The sequence below is a fragment of the Rhamphochromis longiceps genome, linkage group LG4, assembly GCF_057381845.1.
Source record: "Rhamphochromis longiceps isolate RC_006_pf linkage group LG4, R_longiceps_female_GT1.1, whole genome shotgun sequence".
Classification (NCBI taxonomy): Eukaryota; Metazoa; Chordata; class Actinopteri; order Cichliformes; family Cichlidae; genus Rhamphochromis; species Rhamphochromis longiceps.
In genome coordinates this window covers 962632-985842 of record NC_140560.1, presented here as the reverse complement: position 1 = coordinate 985842, position 23211 = coordinate 962632, and the positions used below count along the sequence as shown (strand labels likewise).

Below are 23211 nucleotides of genomic sequence, written 5' to 3'. Positions count from 1 at the left end.
TGGTTAGAAATTAGTCACCAGAACATCCCCACTTGAAGGTATCCAACTAGAGTGAAGGTAATTTTCTAATCACGCGACACATGATGTGATGTCAACATTGGTGTGAGACACCCACAACACAGCAAGCTTGATGGTCCCATGCAACGAGAGTCCAGCCAGTATTATGGGGCCTTAATAACCGTATTACCTATAACTCAACAGCTTATTCACTCTCCCTGTCTGGAAACCTGTGGGCTCTCCTCAGATCCCTCCGAAGTTTCTGTTCTGGAACTCCCTCGAGTGAGATAACCAGATGTACCCAAAACAGTTTAGCAAGTCTTCCACACTTTTCCCAGTCCCAGCTACCATTGTTTCTCCTCACTCAAATGAGCTTCTGCTTTAGTTCCCACAGTCAGTTTTGCCATACCAGTCTCCTGTTTGTTCTCAGTAAGTTACACTTAGTCTGTAAATAAAGCTTTTAAACTTCTGGTGTGCTGGGTCTGAATTTAAAGTCCAGTTTGCGCCAAATACATGACCGCAGGTCTAAAACCCTAAAGTCAAGGAAACCAGCCGTAACACAGGATTAGCTACACTGGCCTCCATATGTACTGGCAGAGTAAGTTATGTAAAGCACAGTGGATCCACAACAGGCAATACATTACCCATTTATTTTAGTAAACAATTAGTTTTTTGTCAAATATCACAAATCACATGTGCTAACAGCATTTCCCAGTTACTGGAAAACACAGATGAATGAATGAACCAAGGATGTGTTTGATCTCTGACTCAGCTCAAGGACAAATGTGGAGTCAGGGCTGCAAAGGAGAGCAAAAACAAAAGCATATTAGAACATATGAGCCTTTAAGATGTGAATGACACACAAGGATCATCAAATTATGTGTTTCTTGTTCCATTATAGCTGATGGCTAACACTGAGCACAGAGATCCAATACACCTGAGTGTATTATCAGTGTGGATCTCCATTAATACTCTCAGGCATGAAATTCATATTTCCCAGCCTTCTAAGGTTTATATAACTCTTAGTAACAAATTTAACAATTCAAATTTACATTCAAGTGCAGCGACAAATCACTTTGAGTGTTTTGGAGATCTGAAATCAGAAAACTGGTCTGAGCCTGTAATGTGAGATATTTAAGAAACATTGGTAAATTTGCACTAAATGTGTGCATCCTACTTTTACTTCATCGAGAAGCCCGACTTCAGTGAGCTGAGCTTGCTCAGTTTCTCATCATCAGAGCGATTCAAAAAAGATTGTTTCAAAAATAATTACTACATCCACTTCATCTTTTTGTATTTTTACTGAAGACAGTACCTTAAAATCCCAGATCACCATAGCTCCATCCAGACCCACGCTGCTGTACTGCACAGCTTTGGCTTTGTCCAGTGATACAATACGCAGCTGCCTGCAGAGCACAAAGTAACAGCTAAGAAAGGAAATGACAACATAGGTGAAAATATTTGGACAGACAAAATGTCTGACGCGTACTAACAGATGCTCTTCTGTGAGCAAAGTGAGATCAACGGGTATTAATGATGGTTTTAAAATCAGTTTCCATTTTAATTTGTCAGTTCACTTGAATTGTATTTACATAGCACCAAATCACAACAACAGTCACCTCAGCACACTTTACTTTGTAAATAATAGAGAGAAACCACAACAATCATATGACCCCCTATGAGCAGCACTTTGGCGACAGTGGGAAGGAAAAACTCCCTTTTAACAGGAAGAAACCTCCAGCAGAACCAGGCTCAGGGAGGGCCTGTGATTGGTTTGGGAGCCAGAGATTAATAATAACTAATGATTAAACAGAGAGAGGTCTATCAACACATAGTGAGTGAAGAAGAAACACTCAGCTTTGGAAATGTTGGCAGAAAATAAAGTGGGTGAGAGCTGTAGGATGACAAATAGTATAAAATATTTAAAACATGCTTCCTTCACTCAGTTGTTTAAGAACAGAACCTCCTCAGCAAAGGTTATTGTGCCTTTTCAAATTAAAAAGCAGTATTCCTCACGTGATGCTGTTTTGATGAAGTGCGTCCAGGTCACCGGTTTCCTCGTCAGTGGCCTTTTTGTCCAGGTTGCGAAAGTGTTGCATTGCTGACATATTCCCTTTGGAGGTCTGCTTTGGGATATCAAGCTTCTTCACAAACTCCAGAGAGCGTGGGCCCTTATACGTGTACTGGTAGGGGCAACAGTCATGTCCCTGGGTGCAGAAAAAGCACAAAAGAATATCTGATCATTTTGGATATTCGGTTTTTCAATGTGATATTGTGTGACCAATGGCCATGGAGCAGCAAAGCTCAGACACAATTTAGTATAATTTTTTTTGTTTTATTTGTCAAGGCTTCAGTTTTGTCTTTCTGTCTTGAACATGCCTTTCACATGACTCACAGTCATTTAATCTATTGATAATATGGAGATTTTACATCTTTACACAGTTGAATAATTTTGATTTACACAGACAAACACATGGAGCGGGGCATAGTTACCGCAGCAACAATCTCAGTAGGGCTGATATAGAGGACGCTCAGCAGTGGCAGGCTGTCACTGGTCAGCTGGATTACCCTAACAGGCGAACAGGTGAAATGATATAAGGTCATGCACCTGTGGCACTCCTATATACAAGGAAAGGTTTACAGTAATGGCTATATGTTTAAGTGAATAAAATAATACTCCTCATATTAATGAAGTAAGTGGTTCGGTAGCAATACTTACTCCTTCCCCTGTGTGGCATCAGCGACACTGATGCTGCTGTTGTGGGCCACCCAGGCCAACTGGTCTCCACTGGGAGAGAAGGAAACACTGTGTACCCACCCACCACAGTCTTTATGCTCCAGCATCATCTCCCCAAAAGGCATCTTGGCCCCCCAGGCAGTGGGCCCGGGCTTTTCCTCAATGTCCTTGATGTAGGTTGAGAAAATCCTGGGAAACACAAATATCTCTTTGTTAGTTCTTAAATAGTGAATCAGTGTGTTTTGTCTACTTTTTCATTACCCATAAAGCCTGTATGGCCCATAACCAAAATGAATAAGACATCTTTGGTTCAAGTGTACTGACATTATTTTATAACATAAAACCTTGTGGTTGCCTTTCATGCTTGACATATCTGACTTTTTACTTTTATTATTTAAACATTTTTACACAAAACAATATTAGGTTAAAGCAAATATAGTATAAAATTAAACTTAGCACAAAAACCAGATTGATGCTTGATGGCAGTTATTTATTTCTCCTTAAATGGTGCTACATCTTTAAGGAGAATGTGTGACTTATGCAGCAGAGTTGAGTATTTGGGCTGTGCCATTGAAAACTTATTCTGCTACTGACTTTTGTTTTGAGCTTCTGGTGACAATAAGGTGATTAATCGACACCAGACTAGCAACACTGGCTACAACAGTCAGTTTGCTTCTCATCCAAGTATGCCATGTTTGACTGATCAGGCAAATTCAAGCTGGTGTTCTGCAAAACCGAGCTGCAACATTATTTCGCGTGATCCCTAGTACCATCTATAAACTGATGGTCAAGCTCCATGTAATGCAGGATGTCGAAGATAGGCTGTGAAGTGGGCATGCCAAGAAGATGACACGACAAGAAGACCATTTCCTCACCCTGTCAGCCAGGCGAGCCAGGAGGTCTGCTATGGCTGCCCTTCACTGTCAGGACCAGTTGCAGTGGTGCTGGCGACACATGCACTGGACTTGAACATGTGGAGGAACATTAGCGATGAGTCCAGATTCTGCCTACAGCAGTTGGATTGTATGGTAGTGTGAAGACGCAAAGAACACTGAGCTGATTTCTTCACCAGCCAGAGATTTTGGTTGAGGCAGTGCGATGGTGGTGGCGAGGCTTCTCCTCACTGGAGGCAGTTTCAATGCTGAGAGGTATCGAGATGAGGTTGTGCCACCAGGCAATCCCATATCTCCACAGTCCGGGACCAAACTCTATTCTCCAAGATGACAGTGCTCGTCCCCACAGAGCGCAGTTTACCAGAAACCTCCAGAACTCGGGAGGAGAGTGGGTCGATTGGCCTACCTGCAGTCCTGACCACAACCACATTGAACATTTGCGGGATCAGTTTGGATGCGATGTTTGCGCAAGAGAGACAAATGCTGGTTGAAGAATGGGACGCCGATCCACAGCAGTGTGTGACCAAGCCAGTGACCAGCATTAGGAGGAGGTAACAGGCTGTTGTGGCTATGTATGGTAATTCAGACTTCAATGATCCAGTTCAATGAATGACACCAAACAACAGTCAAACTGGCACTGCCAGAGATGATTTGGCACACTTTCTTATGAAAGTAATGTGTCTTCTTTATCCTGATCATGGCTTTAAACTGAAATTCCCAACACCTGCTAACTCTAGACTTAGTCAAACTTTGTGTAAATGGACTGATTCTTATATAGCGCTTTTCTACTGTCCTGGAGTACTCAAAGCGCTCTATACAACACGCCGCATTCACCCATACTCACCCATTCACACAAGTACTCTATGCCTCTCACACTCATGCACATTCATACTCCAATGGTTGCATGGGGGTTAGTATCTTGCCCAAGGATATTTGGCATGCAGACTGGGGGAGCCAGTAATTGACCCACCAACCTTCCGATTGGCAGATGACGTGCACTACCTCCTGAGCTACAGCCACCCCTTAAGATTTACACAAAGGAAATCCTAACCCTCACTGATGAGGGCAACAGAAGACTGTAAGTGTGATTAAGTCAAAATAAATTCCACTGTATTAGTATGTGTTAATCAAGGAGCAAGATCCAGTGAAACAGTGTGGCTTGAAGATTTGTCTAAAACAAATTTATACTGAAATAAGAAGTGCAAATATGTGAGAAAGATGCAGTCATTGTGTGTCTTCATCATGCAAAGATCGACCACAGGTTTCGTTGTAGTTTCACCTGCAGTGAAGGTCTGCAGACCCTGCTGCCAGGAGAATGTTGTTGGGATGCCAGTCCAGACTCAGCACTGTAGAGCAAATTGACTTCTTGATGTGCTTACTCAGCCACCTAAAGTGGAGGAGGAATGTTAGAACCATTCCTATCATACTAACAAAAATCAACATCATCACGTCTTATGTACCAAACACAAGTCTTTTAAATGAGATCTTATATTGCTCACCAGTCATTTTCCTGCTCGAAGTAGCAGATAGAGATAAGACGGGCTCCACTGCCCAGGGCAAACTTGTTCTCCAGTGGGGACCACTTCACACATGTGGCTGCACGGTTGATGCGTACCAAGACTAAGGTAGGTTTCCAGACACCATCCTTCAGGGTCCACACATAGGCATTGCGGTCGGAGGCACATGTCACTATGCGATTAGACTGCGGGGCCCAGTCTATGCCTATGGATGACAGATATGGACACTATATATCTGAGAAACAGCTGCAAGAAGGTATAACACAGAAATATGTGCATGGAATCTTATAGTTGATAGGTATCCTCACCCATCACACACAAAACAGATTTATTGAATTGATTTATAGATAATGGTAGAAATAATTTCCTGAAGCATTCTTTATGGCAGAGGAGTTCAGTAAGTCTGAGGAAGACGGCTCTCTACTATGTCAGTAGTGTGGAATGGATCAGGTGAGATGGGCTGTACATGATAGGAAGCAGTTTGTCCATCACTGACTAAAATGATTCTGGCCAGTGATGGTTCCAGCATTGTGAATTGATCAGAAAAGTAAATGGCATTTGCGACAGACTGCTAAAAGATCTCCAAGATGTTGCTGCAGGATCTGAGCTTCCTGAGAAAATAAAATGAGGTGTACCTCAGGTACCTGTAGCTGTCCACCTCCTCACCTATGATTCTAATGGGCCTAGTCACATTCTTTTCCCCTCTCTTTACCATCTCTTTTATGTTGCTGACATTCAGAAGGAGGTGATTTCTGACTTATTGCTTCACAGACCTCCTCACCAGCTCCCTGGACTCCATCTCCTTACTCCTCCCTTAATACTCCACCTTCATTTTTTGCAACTCCCCTTTGTTCCCTGACCTAATGACCCTCTTCTTATCATTCAGTACGCCTTCAGGTCATTGCTTGATATGATGGTATACTTGCAGATATTTATATAGTCGGTGACGCCGTCTGTAATGGTATTCATGTGTTGGAATTTATGGTCTAGCAGAGGTACCAGATACTTGAACTTAGCTACTCACTGACAGTCAGTTATACTTGGCCAAAATACAGACATTTAAACCTCCCAAAAGGTGCTACATCTGTTGCAAACACATGAAACTAACATACCATGACTGGATAAGAGCTTTAAAATGTGCATTAGAATTTATCCAATTACTTTCATAAGGATTTTTTGATTTATTTAAAAACACAAATTATACCTTTGCAGTCAACTCCATTTAAAGCTCTAATATAAAATAGAAATCATACATCTCATGAAGCACATACTTTTGGTGTAATTCATCTGCAGTCAATTAGATTTTGTTTCATTGGTCTATAAACCCTTCTTATGGACTTATTAGAGGTCTTATAGGTCTTATAGGTATTCTTTAGTCCACTGGCCTTGGTTCATGGCCCAAACAATCCCCCTTTCTGACATCTTAGCAATTCACCGTGTCAGACCTACATGTTGCAGTCTTCTCTGTATAACTGAAGCAAAGACTTGCACCCTTTAACTACTATTGAGCTGCAATCTCCAGCTATCACACCTGCTGTTGACTCTCACAAACCTGTATTCTGATTCTGTTGTTGCTTTGGGTCTGCCAGACCACTTCCTGTGTGAGTTTCCCCAGTTTCTGAGTGCGTATTGGTGGAGACTGTACTCACTGACACTTTGATTTTCAGTAAACACACTTAGAATTCTAACAAAATGTTTCAGCTTTAATTTGGTAAATAAATGTTGTCTTCAACGTTATGTCCTACACAAAGAAGTTCACTGCTGTTAAAGGGTCTATGTACTGAGAGAAGTATGTCATCTGGGGAAGAAGGATTTCTTTTCTAGTGTTGCGTGCTTTTATTGTATTAATTGGATCTTCTTTCAGAGAGACTCCACCCCCTGCTTTCCCTAATTAGACACACCTGGAGGGCACAGGGGACAGAAATCAATCAGGCCTCCCTTGTTGGCAGCAGCCAATAGGAGGGCCTGGCAGGTCAGAGAAGAGAGGTGTGGCCGGACGCAGAGGAGAAGGAGAGAGCCATGGAGGAGCGTGGCGGGAGGTGCAGCCACAGGAGGTGACTGTGCGAAAGGACGCAGCCGTAGGCAGCACGAGCCGTGGAACAGTAACTGGCGGCAGGGTGGGGCCGCAGTCGCAGGAGAAGGAGAGAGGGCCTTCGGTTCATCAATGGCAGACTTTGTCCAAGTGGCAGCAAGACGCCAGCTAAAACGCTTTAGGCACAGAGCAGCGGCAGGCGGGGTTTAGAGCTCTGCACTTGTGGGGTAAGTCCCATTGTAAAAATGTATAGAGACATCCCTGGTACATTAGGATGGGTGCTCCTGCTTCACTGTGTTTAGCGGAAGCAGAGCGGAGTGGCGGAGGACACTACTGGAGGACGCTGACGGCCTGGCCCCATTGGTGGAGTTCAGTGGACTGAGACTGATTGGGACCTGTAACAGCGGATATGTAAAGCTAATTCATATACACGTAATATAATGCTTGTTCTTTTATTTTGGTAACTTCCCGTGTAACCAGAAGTGAATGATGTAACGGTAACCAACTTGATGTACAAAAAATGGCCTGCATTTTTTGTATAGCGCTTTTCTAGTCCATAGGACCCCAAAGCGCTTTACACTACATTCAGTCATTCACCCATTCACACACACATTCACACACTGGCGATGGCAGCTACATTGTAGCCACAGCTGCCCTGGGGCGCACTGACAGAGGCGAGGCTGCCGGACACAGGCGCCACCGGGCCCTCTGACCACCACCAGTAGGCAAACATGGGGTTAGTATCTTGCCCAAGGATATTTGACATGCAGCCAGGAGGCAGCCTGGGATCGAACCACCGACCTTCTGATTAGTGGCTGACCTGCTCTGCCACCTGAGCTACAGCCACCCCAAAAAAGACGGAAGAAAACGGAAAACTAATGCTAACGGAGAAAAGGGAGAGAAAAACATGGTTAAATTGTACAAAAACGAATGGTTCTAGCTACAGTCGACAGGGGAACAAGGTTTGTAATGTACATGATTTAATTTGAGCAATCTGAAATGCATAATATGTATTATATAGTTTAATAGAAAACGGTTAGACCAGCGTAATGGCGGTTAAAATGGTGTTACATAAATAACATGGTAATTGTTTTATTTGTTTGTCTAGCTCTTACGTTGGTTCGTTGTCTGATACACGGCAAGGAATAATAAAGGTCATTCAACAACCATCAGTTCTGGCCTTCTCAGTTCGACTGGATGCTACAGGACTCTTAGGGGGGCTTCAGCTCCCAGACTGCAGATCTTTATTGTCTTTAGTTTTATGTTCTTTTAATGATTCTTTCCAACTCCGCCATTGCCTGGTGTCAAGTCCAGGATGAGAAAGGAGGAGGGTTGGGCGTGGGTCTAGCAACCCCATCCTCTTAAAAAAAAAAAGTCATGCTACAGAAACTGCAACAACAAATACATCCCTACAACTGCCTGGACAGGTAGACTCCTCTTCAGTGGGGCCCATGACGCGTGCCAGTGAAAGCCATTGGGAAGCCAGCTCGCTGGCAAGTCTGCAAGGGCAGTTGAACCCACTATCATCCAATGTTATGCATCCACTAATGCAGCGCGTTAGTGGGTGCATCGTCATGGGTGACTTGAACGCCAAGGTGGGAGGCGACAACACAGACAGAGAACTCATCATGGGTAGACACAGCATAGGCATCTGCAACAAGAATGGAGAGCTGTTCACTGACTTCTGTTCCTTTTATGACCTATCCATGGGTGGCACCATCTACCCACACAGGAAGATCCAAAAGACCACTCCGACTTCACCAAATGGGAAGACTGACAACCAGATCGACCACTTCACCATCGACCAGAAGTGGAGACGAAGTATGCTGGACGTCAGAGCAAGGCGCGGTGCTGATGCAGCCTCAGACCATCAGTTGCTAGTGGCAACACTGAAGACCAAATTGAGATCCTTATGCAACTCTTCAGGAAGACCACCCCACAAATTATATATATAATATAAATAAAATTGAATTGAATTGAATTGAACTGAAATTCAATATACAGTTTTTGAAAGAGGGCAAGCAAGAAAAAGAGTTCAACTGTGAAGTCAGGAACAGGTTTGAAGCCCTTGGGGATCTGGTCGAAGAGACAATAGAGAACTCCTGGACAGAAATACAGAAGACCTGGAAGGCCGTTTGCACCAAAGTCCAGGGGAAGAAGGAGAAGGGGCAGAAAGAGTGGATGACAAAAGAGACATGGGAGAAGGTAGGGAAGAGGAAGGAGGTGAGGCAGAAAATTAACAGATGTCAGGATCAACATGAGAAAACAGACCTCAGAGCACAATATTGGGAGGTGAACCGAGAAGTGAAGAAGAGTGCCAGACGGGACAAAGGACAATTTGTGCACAGTATGACAGAAGAGGCAGAAACAGCAGTCAAGCAGAACAACATGAAGAGAGTGTCCTTGTCAGGAAAGATAGGTGGAACATTTTGAAGAGATCCTGAATCCACCACCACCGCAAACAGTTCCCGACACAGGGCCTGATGGCATCCCTCCAGAAGCTCTCAAGCCAGACGCGGCAGCAGCAGGGGAGATGCTACATCCTCTCCTAGTGAAGATATGTGAACAGGAGCAAGTGCCTGCGAACTGGAAGCATGGGTACCTGATGAAGCTCCATAAGAAAGGCGACCTATCCCAGTGCAGCAACTGGTGAGGAATTATGCTGCTGTCATTCCCCAGCAAGGTGTTGACCAGAATGATCTTGCAGAGACTGACGAAGGCACTGGACAAGAGACTGAGATCAGAGCAGGCAGGATTTAGACAAGACAGATCATGTACAGACCACATCATCAAGCAGTCTATTGAATGGCAGTCTCCCTTGTACACAATCTTTGTTGACTTTGAAAAAGCCTTCGACAGCGTTGACAGGGAGACCATGTGGAAACTGACGCAGCACTACGGAATCCCGCAGAAGCTCATCAACATCATCCAACAGCTATACGAAGACTCATCCTGCCAGATCATCCTGACTCTTGGTGGCGCTGTCACTTGGTGTTCACTCGCTCTGTGGTAGAGTATCACTTCCTGTTCCTGCTCAAACACATTGTTGTTTCTGAGTAGCTTATCTGCTTAGCAATTTAATTAAAAACTTTAAATACATTCTTTTTTCATAGTATAATCTTCACATGCTTCATCCGAAGCACAATTTCTGTGTACTCACTACCTAATTTATAGCCAAAGTATTCACTCACTGTCTCTGTACTGTTTCTGTAGCTTAGCTTAGCTCGTAGCCGACTCGTTAGCACCATGGCTACTTCACCTGTCCCTCCTGCACTTTCTTGCTCATTGTGTCAGATGTTTAGTTACTCCTCGGCCTCCTTTAGCAGTAATGATATCTGTAACAAATGTAGCATATTTGCAGCTCTGGAGGCCAGGATTACTGAATTGGAGACTCGGCTTCGCACCCTTCATTCACCCGTAGCTAGCCAGGCCCCTGTAGCTGGTGCAGCCGAAGATAGCGTAGGCCCCGTTAGCTGTTCCCTGGCAGACCCCAAGCAGCAGGGGAAAGAGGGCGGCTGGGTGACAGTGAGGAGGAAGCATAGTCCTAAACAGAAGCCCCAGGTACACCACCAACCCGTTCATGTGTCTAACCGTTTTTCCCCACTCGGCGACACACCCGCCGGGGGTCAAACTCTGGTAATTGGTGATTCTGTTCTCAGACATGTGAAGCTAGAGACACCGGCAACCATAGTCAATTGTCTTCCAGGGGCCAGAGCAGGCGACATTGAAGGAAATTTAAAACTGCTGGCTAAGGGTAAACGTAAATTCAGTAAAATCATAATTCACGTCGGCAGTAATGACACCCGGTTACGCCAATCGGAGGTCACTAAAATCAATATTGAATCGATGTGTAACTTTGCCAAAACAATGTCGGACTCTGTAGTTTTCTCTGGTCCCCTCCCCAATCAGACCAGGAGTAACATGTTTAGCCACATGTTCTCCTTAAATTGCTGGCTGTCTGAGTGGTGTCCCAGAAACGATGTGGGCTTCATAGATAATTGGCAAACCTTCTGGAGGAAACCTGGTCTTGTTAGCAGAGACGGCATCCATCCCACTTTGGATGGAGCAGCTCTCATTTCTAGAAATATGGACAAATTTATTAAACCCCCCAAAATATGACTATCCAGAGTTGGGACCAGGAAGCAGAGTTGCAGTCTTACACGCCTCTCTGCAGCTTCTCTCCTCCTGCTACCGCCCCCCAAAAACCCATCTCCACAGAGACCGTGTCAGCTTCCAAAAAGACAAAAAACAAACTAAAAACCAGCAACAAACAACTTAAACATAAACAATCACAAAGAAAGAACAATACAGTATCGAGGATGCCAGTGTTCACATTTTGGACAGAGACGACAGATGGTTTGAAAGAGGAGTGAAAGAAGCATCTATGTCCACTGTGAGCGACCATCTTTGAACAGAGGCGGGGTTTACGACACCAACTGTCTGCCATCTATAATCCAGTTTTGAGTTCCCTTCCCAGACGCCTTAACGCCCACTCACATCCTGGGCCATCTGACCTCAGGAATTCGCATGATAGGGTGGGGCCAGGTTTCACAATGAACTCACCCGAAACCCTGGCTGATTGGGACCCACACCCAGTTTCACACCTTGGCTCAGGCGATTAGAGGATCATCAGGGGGTCCTTTTGTCTCTCTGTGGGGGGTCACTCCCACTAGGTTTATATCTGGGACTCTCCACCATTTGACCTTAGAACTGAAGAAGCTTCTCGGATGAGAGGTGAAATGTCTTCAAGTAACTTAAAGAAGTCCAGATGCTTTTCTTTGCAAGCTCCTTTGACAACAATACAGTATCCACATCAGAACCAAAGAGTAAAACAGTGAAATGTGGATTATTAAATATTAGGTCTCTCTCCTCCAAGTCTCTGTTAGTACATGAATTGATCAACAAATCGATTTACTCTGCCTTACAGAAACCTGGTTGCAGCAGGATGATTATGTTAGTTTAAATGAATCAACACCCCCGAGTCATTCTAACTACCAGAAACCTCGAAGCACAGGCCGAGGGGGAGGTGTGGCAGCAATTTTTCACACCAGCCTATTAATCAACCAAAGACCCAGACAGACTTTTAATTCATTTGAAAGCCTGATGCTTAGCCTCGTCCACCCCAGCTGTAAAACTCAGAAACCAGTCTTACTTGTTATCACCTATCGTCCACCTGGGCCTTACACAGAGTTTCTGTCTGATTTCTAAGACTCAGAAATGTAAAAGAACCCACCCACCACTTTAATCACACTCTAGATCTTGTTTTAACATATGGCATAGAAACTGAACATTTAACAGTGTTTCCTGAAAACCCTCTCCTGTCTGATCATTTCCTGATAACATTTACATTTACAATAATTGATTACACAGCGGTGGAGGGTAGACTTTATCAAAGTAGATGTCTTTCTGAAAGCGCTGTAACTAAGTTTAAGAATATAATCCACCGACTGTTATCATCTTCAATGCCCTGTACCAACACAGAGCAAAGCAGCTATCTGAACGCTACCCCAACAGAGGTCGATTATCTTGTTAATAATTTCACCTCCTCACTACGTACGACTCTGGATAATGTAGCTCCTTGAAAACTAAGGTCTCAAATCAGAAGTACCTGACTCCGTGGTATAATTCTCAAACACGTACCCTAAAGCAGATGACTCGTAAGCTGGAGAGGAAATGGCGTGTCACAAATTTACAGGATCATCATTTAGCCTAGAGAAATAGTTTGCTGCTTTATAAGAAAGCCCTCCGCAAAGCCAGAACATCTTACTATTCATCACTGATTGAAGAAAATAAGAACAACCCCAGGTTTCTCTTCAGCTCTGTAGCCAGGCTGACAAACGGTCAGAGCTCTGTTGAGCCAACAATCCCTTTAACGTTAACTAGTAATGACTTCATGAACTTCTTCACAAATAAAATTTTATCATTAGAGAAACAATTACCAATAATCATCCCACAGATGTACAGTGGGGCAAAAAAGTATTTAGTCAGCCACCGATTGTGCAAGTTCCCCCACCTAAAATGATGACAGAGGTCAGTAATTTGCACCAGAGGTACACTTCAACTGTGAGAGACAGAATGTGAAAAAAAAATCCATGAATCCACATGGTAGGATTTGTAAAGAATTTATTCGTAAATCAGGGTGGAAAATAAGTATTTGGTCAATAACAAAAATACAACTCAATACTTTGTAACATAACCTCTGTTGGCAATAACAGAGGTCAAACGTTTACTATAGGTCTTTACCAGGTTTGCACACACAGTAGCTGGTATTTTGGCCCATTCCTCCATGCAGATCTTCTCGAGAGCAGTGATGTTTTGGGGCTGTCGCCGAGCAACACGGACTTTCAACTCCCGCCACAGATTTTCTATGGGGTTGAGGTCTGGAGACTGGCTAGGCCACTCCAGGACTTTCAAATGCTTCTTACGGAGCCACTCCTTTGTTGCCCGGGCGGTGTGTTTTGGATCATTGTCATGTTGGAAGACCCAGCCTCGTTTCATCTTCAAAGTTCTCACTGATGGAAGGAGGTTTTGGCTCAAAATCTCACGGTACATGGCCCCATTCATTCTGTCCTTAACACGGATCAGTCGTCCTGTCCCCTTGGCAGAAAAACAGCCCCATAGCATGATGTTTCCACCCCCATGCTTCACAGTAGGTATGGTGTTCTTGGGATGCAACTCAGTATTCTTCTTCCTCCAAACACGACGAGTTGAGTTTATACCAAAAAGTTCTACTTTGGTTTCATCTGACCACATGACATTCTCCCAATCCTCTGCTGTATCATCCATGTGCTCTCTGGCAAACTTCAGACGGGCCTGGACATGCACTGGCTTCAGCAGCGGAACACGTCTCGCACTGCGGGATTTGATTCCCTGCCGTTGTAGTGTGTTACTGATGGTGACCTTTGTTACTTTGGTCCCAGCTCTCTGCAGGTCATTCACCAGGTCCCCCCGTGTGGTTCTGGGATCTTTGCTCACCGTTCTCATGATCATTTTGACCCCACGGGATGAGATCTTGCGTGGAGCCCCAGATCGAGGGAGATTATCAGTGGTCTTGTATGTCTTCCATTTTCTGATGATTGCTCCCACAGTTGATTTTTTCACACCAAGCTGCTTGCCTATTGTAGATTCACTCTTCCCAGTCTGGTGCAGGTCTACAATACTTTTCCTGGTGTCCTTCGAAAGCTCTTTGGTCTTGGCCATGGCGGAGTTTGGAGTCTGACTGTTTGAGGCTGTGGACAGGTGTCTTTTATACATATGATGAGTTCAAACAGGTGCCATTCATACAGGTAACGAGTGGGGGACAGAAAAGCTTCTTACAGAAGACGTTACAGGTCTGTGAGAGCCAGAGATTTTCCTTGTTTGAGGTGACCAAATACTTATTTTCCACCCTAATTTACGAATAAATTCTTTACAAATCCTAACATGTGGATTCATGGATTTTTTTTTCACATTCTGTCTCTCACAGTTGAAGTGTACCTCTGGTGCAAATTACTGACCTCTGTCATCATTTTAAGTGGGGGAACTTGCACAATCGGTGGCTGACTAAATACTTTTTTGCCCCACTGTAATATTATCTACAGCTACTTTCAGTACCATTGATGTTAAGTTAGACTCTTTTTCTCTAATTGATCTTTCTGAGTTAACTTCAATAATTACTTCCTCCAAACCATCAACGTGTCTTTTAGACCCCATTCCTACAAAACTGCTCAAAGAAGTCCTGCCATTAATTAATTCTTCGATCTTAAATATGATCAACCTATCTCTAATGATCGGCTATGTACCACAGGCCTTCAAGCTGGCTGTAGTTAAACCTTTACTCAAAAAGCATCTCTAGACCCAGCAGTCTTAGCTAATCATAGGCCAATCTCCAACCTTCCTTTCATATCAAACATCCTTGAAAGAGTAGTTGTCAAACAGCTAACAGATCATCTGCAGAGGAATGGTTTATTTGAAGAGTTTCAGTCAGGTTTCAGAGCTCATCACAGCACAGAAACAGCTTTAGTGAAGGTTACAAATGATCTTCTTATGGCCTCTGACAGTGGACTCATCTCTGTGCTTGTCCTGCTAGACCTCAGTGCAGCGTTCGATACTGTCGACCATAATATCCTATTAGAGCGATTAGAACATGCTGTAGGTATTACAGGTACTGTGCTGCAGTGGTTTGTATCATATCTATCTAATAGACTCCAGTTTGTGCATGTAAATGGAGAGTCCTCTTCACACACTGAGGTTAATTATGGAGTTCCACAGGGTTCAGTGCTAGGACCAATTCTGTTTACATTATACATGCTTCCCTTAGGCAGCATCATTAGAAGACATAGCATACATTTACACTGCTATGCAGATGACACCCAGCTCTATCTGTCCATGAAGCCAGATGACACACACCAATGAGTTAAACTGCAGGAATGTCTTAAAGACATAAAGACCTGGATGGCCGCTAACTTTCTGCTTCTTCATTCAGATCAAAATGAGGTTATTGGACTCGGCCCTGAAAATCTTAGAAATATGGTATCTAAGCAGATCCTTACTCTGGATGGCATTACCTTGGCCTCCAGTAACGCTGTGAGGAACCTTGGAGTCATTTTTGACCAGGACATGTCCTTCAACGCACATATTAAACAAATATGTAAGACTGCTTTCTTCCATTTGTGCAACATCTCTAAAATTAGAAATATCCTGTCTCAGAGTGACGTTGAAAAACTAGTTCATGCATTTATTACTTCCAGGCTGGACGACTGTAATTCATTATTATCAGGATGTCCTAAAAACTTCCCGAAAAGCCTTCAGCTGATCCAAAATGCTGCAGCAAGAGTCCTGACAGGGACTAGAAAGAGAGAGCAGATTTCTCCTGTTTTGGCTTCCTGTTAAATCCAGAATTCAAAATCCTGCTCCTCACATACAAGGTCTTAAATAATCAGGCCCCATCTTATCTTAATGTATAAAAAATAAATAAATAAATAAAAAAAATAAAATGACCTTGTAGTACCATATCACCCTATTAGAGCACTTCGCTCTCGCTCTGCAGGCCTACTTGTTGTTCCTAGAGTATTTAAAAGTAGAATGGGAGGCAGAGCCTTCAGTTTTCAGGCCCCTCTTCTGTGGAACCAGCTTCCAGTTTGGATTCAGGAGACAGACACTATCTCTACTTTCAAGATTAGGCTTCAAACTTTCCTTTTTGCTAAAGCATATAGTTAGGGCTGGACCAGGTGACCCTGAATCCTCCCTTAGTTATGCTGCAATAGACGTAGGCTGCCGGGGATTCCCATGATGCATTGAGTTTTTCCTTTCCAGTCACCTTTCTCACTCACTATGTGTTAACAGACCTCTCTGCATTGAATCATATCTGTTATTAACCTCTGTCTCTCTTCCACAGCATGTCTTTATCCTGTCTTCCTTCTCTCACCCCAACCAATCACAGCAGATGGCCCCGCCCCTCCCTGAGCCTGGTTCTGCTGGAGGTTTCTTCCTGTTAAAAGGGAGTTTTTCCTTCCCACTGTCGCCAAAGTGCTTGCTCATAGGGGGTCATATGATTGTTGGGTTTTTCTCTGTATCTATGAAGCGCCTTGAGGTGACTTTTGTTGTGATTTGGCGCTATATAAATAAAATTGAATTGAATAAAATTTAATTTAATTGATTTGAACAATGGAAAACTGACCAACTCCTTCGCAGTGAAAACTGCAATGAGGCAAGGCTCATTGCTGTCAGCAATCTTCCTGATCATCATGGACTGGATCATGAGAAGAACCACAGAGCAACACCGGTATCCAGTGGACCTTCACCAAACAGCTGGAGGACCTGGATTTTGCAGAAGGCATCAGCCTTCTGTCCCACAAGCAGCAACATGCACAGTCCAAGCTCACCCGGCTCGCTGAGGAGGCAGAAAAGACCGGCCTGAAGATCAACGTCAGAAAAACAGAGGTGATGCAGCTGAACAACCGACAAGAACATCCACTGCAGCTACTTGGTGGAAACCGACCTCTTCGTCTACCTAGGAAGCATAGTCAACAGAGATGGCGGCGCAGATGAAGACATTAGGAGCCGGATCAACAAAGCAAGGCTTGCATTCAACTCCCTGCAACCAATCTGGAACTCCAAACCCCTATCCCAGCGCAGCAAGATCCGCATCTTCAACACCAATATGAAAGCAGTCCTCCTGTATGGGTCCGAGACGTGGCAGGTGACCAACACCATTACCAGCAAGATGCAGATTTTCATCAACAAGTGCTTGCGACACAGCCTTAACATCAAATGGCCTGAGAAGATCTCGAATACAGACCTGTGGAAGAGAACCAGCCAGAACCCGGTTGGTCAAAGCATCAAGAGGAGAAAATCAGGCTGGATAGGCCACACACTCCGAAAACCATCCAACAATGTCACAAGGCAAGCACTCAACTGGAACCCACAAGGAAAAAGGAAAGTGGGGAGACCCAAACAGACATGGAGAAGATCTGTCGAGAGCGAAGTGACGGCCGCCGGAATGACGTGGACCCAGCTGAAGAGAACAGCCCAGAACAGAGTCCGTTGGCGTGGTGATGTTGCGGACCTATGCTCCACCAGGAGTCTACAGGAGAATTGATTGATCGAATGATTCCGGATACATTTTTATGCTGTAAATAAAGTATATATTTTACCAGATTTTACATTTCTTTCTGTTCCCGTGATCATCCCCTGCTGCTGTTGCCGTTTTAGAAGGGGTTCCCTTCTAACTCAATTCAATTCAATTCAATTTTATTTATATAGCGCCAAATCACAACATAAGTCGCCTCAAGGCTTACTAACTAACTTACACAAGTGACAAGTACATGACCTAATTATAATAATACACTTCACAGCACCCAAACATTTGTGCGTGTACAACATTTTTAGAGGAAGATTATTAAACCTGTAACCCCATAATTAACCCTTTGGGTTTGTTCAAAATCACCACACTTTCAGCTTGTTCGTGGCCAAAAGTGACCACCAATTGATTAGGTCTGTAATTTTTATTATTTTTATGGGGTTTTTGCCATTTTTTCTGCATAAAGGTTTTAACTAACTTCAGGTCTTTTCATAAATGTAAAATAGTTATTACTGTTTTAAAATTTTAACCCTTTAAACATCAGTTTGTTTGTCCACTCTGCTAGGTGAAAGACACTGCGCTAGAGCTGTTGGTGGCTGTAGCTCAGGTGGTAGAGCAGATCTACTGATTGGAAGGTTGGTGGTTCGATTCCTGGCTTCCCCTAGACTGCATGACAAATATCCTTGGGCAAGATACTAACCCTAAATTGCTTTTCGATGCCTCCATCGGAGTATGAATCTGTGTGAATGTTAGTTAGAAAGCACTTAGAAAATGTGCTTAAAGAAAGAAGCACATTCCTCTGTTGCTTTGGCATGTGGGATATTGCCATGGTAGTTTTGGTGAAGCCAAAGACAGACAACAAAATCTTCCTCTGTTGCATCTGGAGGAGCTGGGGGGGAAGCTCTGGGTTGTTTCCCCTGTGCATGTTTTCATCTGAGGAGTTCCTCTGCCAAGGTGCCCGAAGGAAAGACGTTGTCCTCGGAGCTCCTCCGTCAGTTGGAGTCTGAACCCCTTTCCCTTTTTAACTTCCTGAGAACTTCCAGTGTTGTCATCCAACATGCTATGTATTGCTTTATTCTGGTTTAGGCTCACATCTTCACTTCATCTATAATCCTCCAATCCTCACACCTTGGCTTCACGTGCAGCTTTGTAAGGGTGCACAGCAGCTAAAAGATCTCCTTTGTTATAAAAAAGTCAAAAGTAGATCTCAGGCTGCTAATGCAGGAAACTGCATACAGGCTGAGCCCTGGTTTGATACCAGTGGGTACTGGATTGTAGAGCAGTCTCTCTTCAGTGGTGGGACCCACATGGTTTTCCTTTCATGAGGGATCCACTCAGTCACCGGCTCCTCGGTTTCAGAAAATGCTCCTATGTTCTTTTCCATCAGCTGCTCGGCCTCCACCTCCATGCCCCCCAACCCCAATCTTCCCCCAAAGAAGAGGATTCAGGCACTGGCTAGTACTCTTCATCAGTGGTGATGCAGTCAGCCTCTTTGGAGATTGGCCCCTCATCTTCTGGAGAGGAAGTTTCTTCATCTTGGGCAGATGACTTTTCTTCAAGGGCAGAGGACTGCTGCTGTACTTGCTCTCTGACCAGATCATACAGACAGTGCTTGAAGCAGTGATGACCTTCTTGCCATATAGCCAGAATAAATGATCTGGAAGCTGTTAGGCTTACTTACAGCAGTAGCTCTGTCTGCACCTGCAGAAACTCCAGGACACGTTTACAGTGTTTGTTGTTGTTTGTGCTGCAGCTGCAGCTGCAGGTTTGAACTCTGCAAAATGTCCTGTGATTGGGTTTGTTTTTGTTTCTAGAGTTAATATTTTGGGTATGGTATCTTTTGATGAAAAATACAAGAGTAAAAGTGCTTTTAACATGTGCTTCAAAGCTGAGTTTGACTGGGAAACTCAAAGCTCAACAGCCTGCATCCACAGAAACTCACTGCAGCCTATGTAATGTTTGATGCATCATTATTTATTCCAGTCTATCTTGCAAATACATGTTTGTGCTGCAATGTCATGCACAAACACAAACTATTAGATCCTTAAGATCAAACCTGTGTCAAAATTGTGTCATTATTTTGGTCCATTGGAGTGAGGTAAGCCATCAAAGGCCGCTACTAGAAACTCAGAATATTACATGAAATTGCTTGTTTGGCCAAAAATGGGTAAATGATGTAATTTGGTAAAAAACATTAAAAACTACAATTTTCATGTGTTGACTTCAGAATGAAAGCAATTCTACCTAAATCGCACGATATAGTACTGTCAATAACAAGGAATCAAAAAAGGTGGTTATAATGGATTTCAATTGGCCAAAAATGGCCACGATAGAGTCAAGAGGAACAATTTGGTGTATAGTGAATATTATTGATCTTATTAAGGAGCTGATGTTGAAAATTAAAAAAATATAGACCTTTGGGAAGTTTCATTCCATTTGCATTAACAGAGCGAAAATGGTTGAAAAAAGAAAAGTGAACAAATAGCCAGGATAGAGCCCAGAGGGTTAAAGCTAAAACAATGAACATCTTTTTAATTGGGAAAAAAAATAACAACATTATGGAATAAAAATAACAAAAATAAAACTCATTAACTAAAAACACAAAAACGGGATAGAAATATTATACATATCAAATATTTATGAAAGGCTATCAAGGATGATCATTTTATAAGAAGATATTTTAAAAATGATCTAATTTCAATGGGCAGACTTTTCCACTTTTGTTTGCTAACCTTGAAATAAAGAGCAAAGCAAATGCTTAGGCACACGAGGGGTTAGGCATTAATAATTAACTGATGTACTTCTGAGCCAGCCTCTTTAATACTTTGAAAATGGGAACGTTTTGAAAGTCATAATGGATTTTAACAGATTAAATCTTTCCATTACAGATATGGTACCTGTGATTCGTCCGCTGTGCTCAGTCAGCTCATGGATCTTGACCCAGTCTTTGCCATTCTTTTCATAGATGTTCACCGCATTGTTGTTAGGACTCACAGCAATCTCTGGAAGCAAATATGTCATCACTTTGTTTCAGTAGTCAAACAATAATGAAGAAATATGAACCACAGAAAGGCATTTATGTAAGAAACATCTAAGAGAGATATAAAGAGATATATATAAATTCCTCTCTCTTGCTTCACATACATACATTGTCATATATATATATATATATATATGTATATATATATATATATATATATATATATATATATATATATAAAACACCCAGCACGCCCCTGCGGGCGGTTTATCCTTCAAGCTCGGGTCCTCTACCAGAGGCCTGGGAGCTTGAGGGTCCCGCACAGTATCTTAGCTGTTCCTAGGACTGCGCTCTTCTGGACAGAGATCTCCGATGTTGTTCCTGGGATCTGCTGGAGCCACTCGCTTGGGAGTCACTGCACTGAGTGCTCCGATTACCCTGGGACCACTGTTACCTTCACCCTCCACATGTTCTCCAGGCCTTGGGACCTCTCCAGCTTCTCGTGTTCCTTCTTCCTGTGCTCTTCCATGTGCTGGATTGTCTCTGGGGCATCTTTACACAGCCTGCACCTGGGGTCTTGCCTGGTGTGATAGACCCCAGCCTCTATGGATCTTGTGCTCAGAGCTTGTTCTTGTGCTGCCATGATTAGTGCCTCTGTGCTGTCTTTCAGTCCAGCTTTGTCCAGCCACTGGTAGGATTTCTGGATATCAGCCACCTCCTCTATCTGCCGGTGGTACATACCGTGCAGGGGCCTGTCCTTCCATGATGGTTCCTCGTCTCCCTCCTCTTTCTTGGGTTTCTGCTGCCTGAGGTATTCATTGAGCACTCGGTCAGTTGGGGCCATCTTCCCAATGTATTCTTGGATGTTCGTTGTCTCATCCTGGACTGTGGTGCTGACACTCACCAGTCCCCGGCCCCCTTCCTTCTGTTTAGCGTACAGCCTCAGGGTGCTGGACTTGGGGTGAAACCCTCCATACATGGTCAGGAGCTTCCTGGTCTTGATGTCAGTAGTTTCTGTCTCCCCCTTTGGCCAGCCTATTACCCCAGCAGGCTACCTGATCACGGGCAGGGCGTAGGTGTTGATAGCCTGGATCTTGTACTTGCCGTTCAGCTGACTCTTCAGGACTTGCCTGACCCTCTGCAGGTACTTGATCGTTGTATAACATGCCTCATTCACCTGTTCACACCCATTCATACAAGCAATTTCTTCTACACCCAAGTGCTTTCTATATAACATTAAAAAAAAGGTAGTGAAGTGCAATGTTATTCAAAGGCCCAGATCACCTCCAGGTGTATACATACATGTATGCATTAAAGCTCTCTGAGTCAATTTCCTGCACTGATAATAAGATTGCCAACGTTTCTCTGAACCACATTAATGCAATCCATATATGTGCATTTATGTGTGAGCTACTCTATATATGGAAATGGAGCATGACTATTTTTTCTGGTATTTCACCTACGGGTCCTATCTTTGTTCCAGGTATGGCAGGACAGCGGCTCCAGTCCAAAACTGTACAGCGACATGTCTGAACAGAGGCAAGACAGACTGCTGGAATGCTGCTGCTGTCACAGTTGTTGTAAAGATGGGCTGCTGCATGTTCCAGGATGAAAGGGAGAGAAAAAACAGGGTACACTTTGTTTGAGAAACAGTTTTCTTAAATAAAGCAGAAATGGTTCGTTGTTTATACTTTTCTCTGTTTGAGGGTTTTATTAGAAATCAGGTTTCAAGAAGGGACTCTGGAATAGCTTTAGTGTAATTAATAGTTAGTTGAATGAATAACGACTGGGAGATAACAACTTTATCAGATCTAATGCAGACAAATCTGGAGGTGAACGACAGACTTGTCAGCGTTTGTTTCTGAATACACAACAACAGACTACACTGAAAAAGTTTTAAGCCCAATAACATATCACCTAAATTCCAGCTTCTACTTTTGTTCTGTTTAAACAATCTGAAACTTAACAAGTTGCTCAGATTTGATACAAAATAATTAGGGCTGAAATTATTACTTACCCTGTGTCTGTGTGGTCAGGTAGTAGAAGAGCGTTCAGAGTTGTACTCATGAGACTGTCTGCACGACAGGAGCTGTGCACTGTGTCCTGGTGAAGAATATGACTGTGTTATTGTTGAAGGGAGTGAAAGAACAGTAGGTGTGTCTACTGATAGCTGTTGAGCAAGCTTGCCTGCTCAGAAGTTTGCTGGGAGCAAATGTCTCCAATTCGCTCTCAGCACAGGCTGGTGATCAGCAGTTTGACTAAATGCTTCATACAAAAACATCTACTTCATTCATTCTTTGGGACTTACTTTGATTTTTGGGGGATGAAACTGAATGAAAACTTTCAATGTTATTTTTATATCCTGCCATTATTATAAATCTGACCACGAGTAAAGCTATTTTAAATCCATATGTCCAAATATGAATAATGGGGATCATTTACGTACACATTCATCGATTTCAGCTTTAAAAGCTCCCCTCAGCTCTTAGATCAT

At 43.4% G+C, this 23211-nt stretch overlaps 1 protein-coding gene across 1 annotated transcript; it reads right to left on the bottom strand.

Annotated features, from left to right (window-relative positions):
* Nucleotides 1–632: 632 nt before the first annotated feature.
* Nucleotides 633–22876, bottom strand: LOC146670749 (actin-related protein 2/3 complex subunit 1A-A). The gene is made up of 10 exons (XM_085402808.1): nucleotides 22735–22876; nucleotides 22181–22311; nucleotides 20635–20739; nucleotides 5127–5349; nucleotides 4907–5014; nucleotides 2717–2923; nucleotides 2491–2566; nucleotides 2014–2204; nucleotides 1313–1403; nucleotides 633–794 (listed from the first exon to the last, which is right to left on the bottom strand). The coding sequence occupies exons 2-10, from the start codon at nucleotides 22242–22244 to the stop codon at nucleotides 789–791; spliced, it is 1071 nt and encodes a 356-aa protein (XP_085258934.1). The 5' UTR covers nucleotides 22245–22311; nucleotides 22735–22876; the 3' UTR covers nucleotides 633–788.
* Nucleotides 22877–23211: the final 335 nt, after the last annotated feature.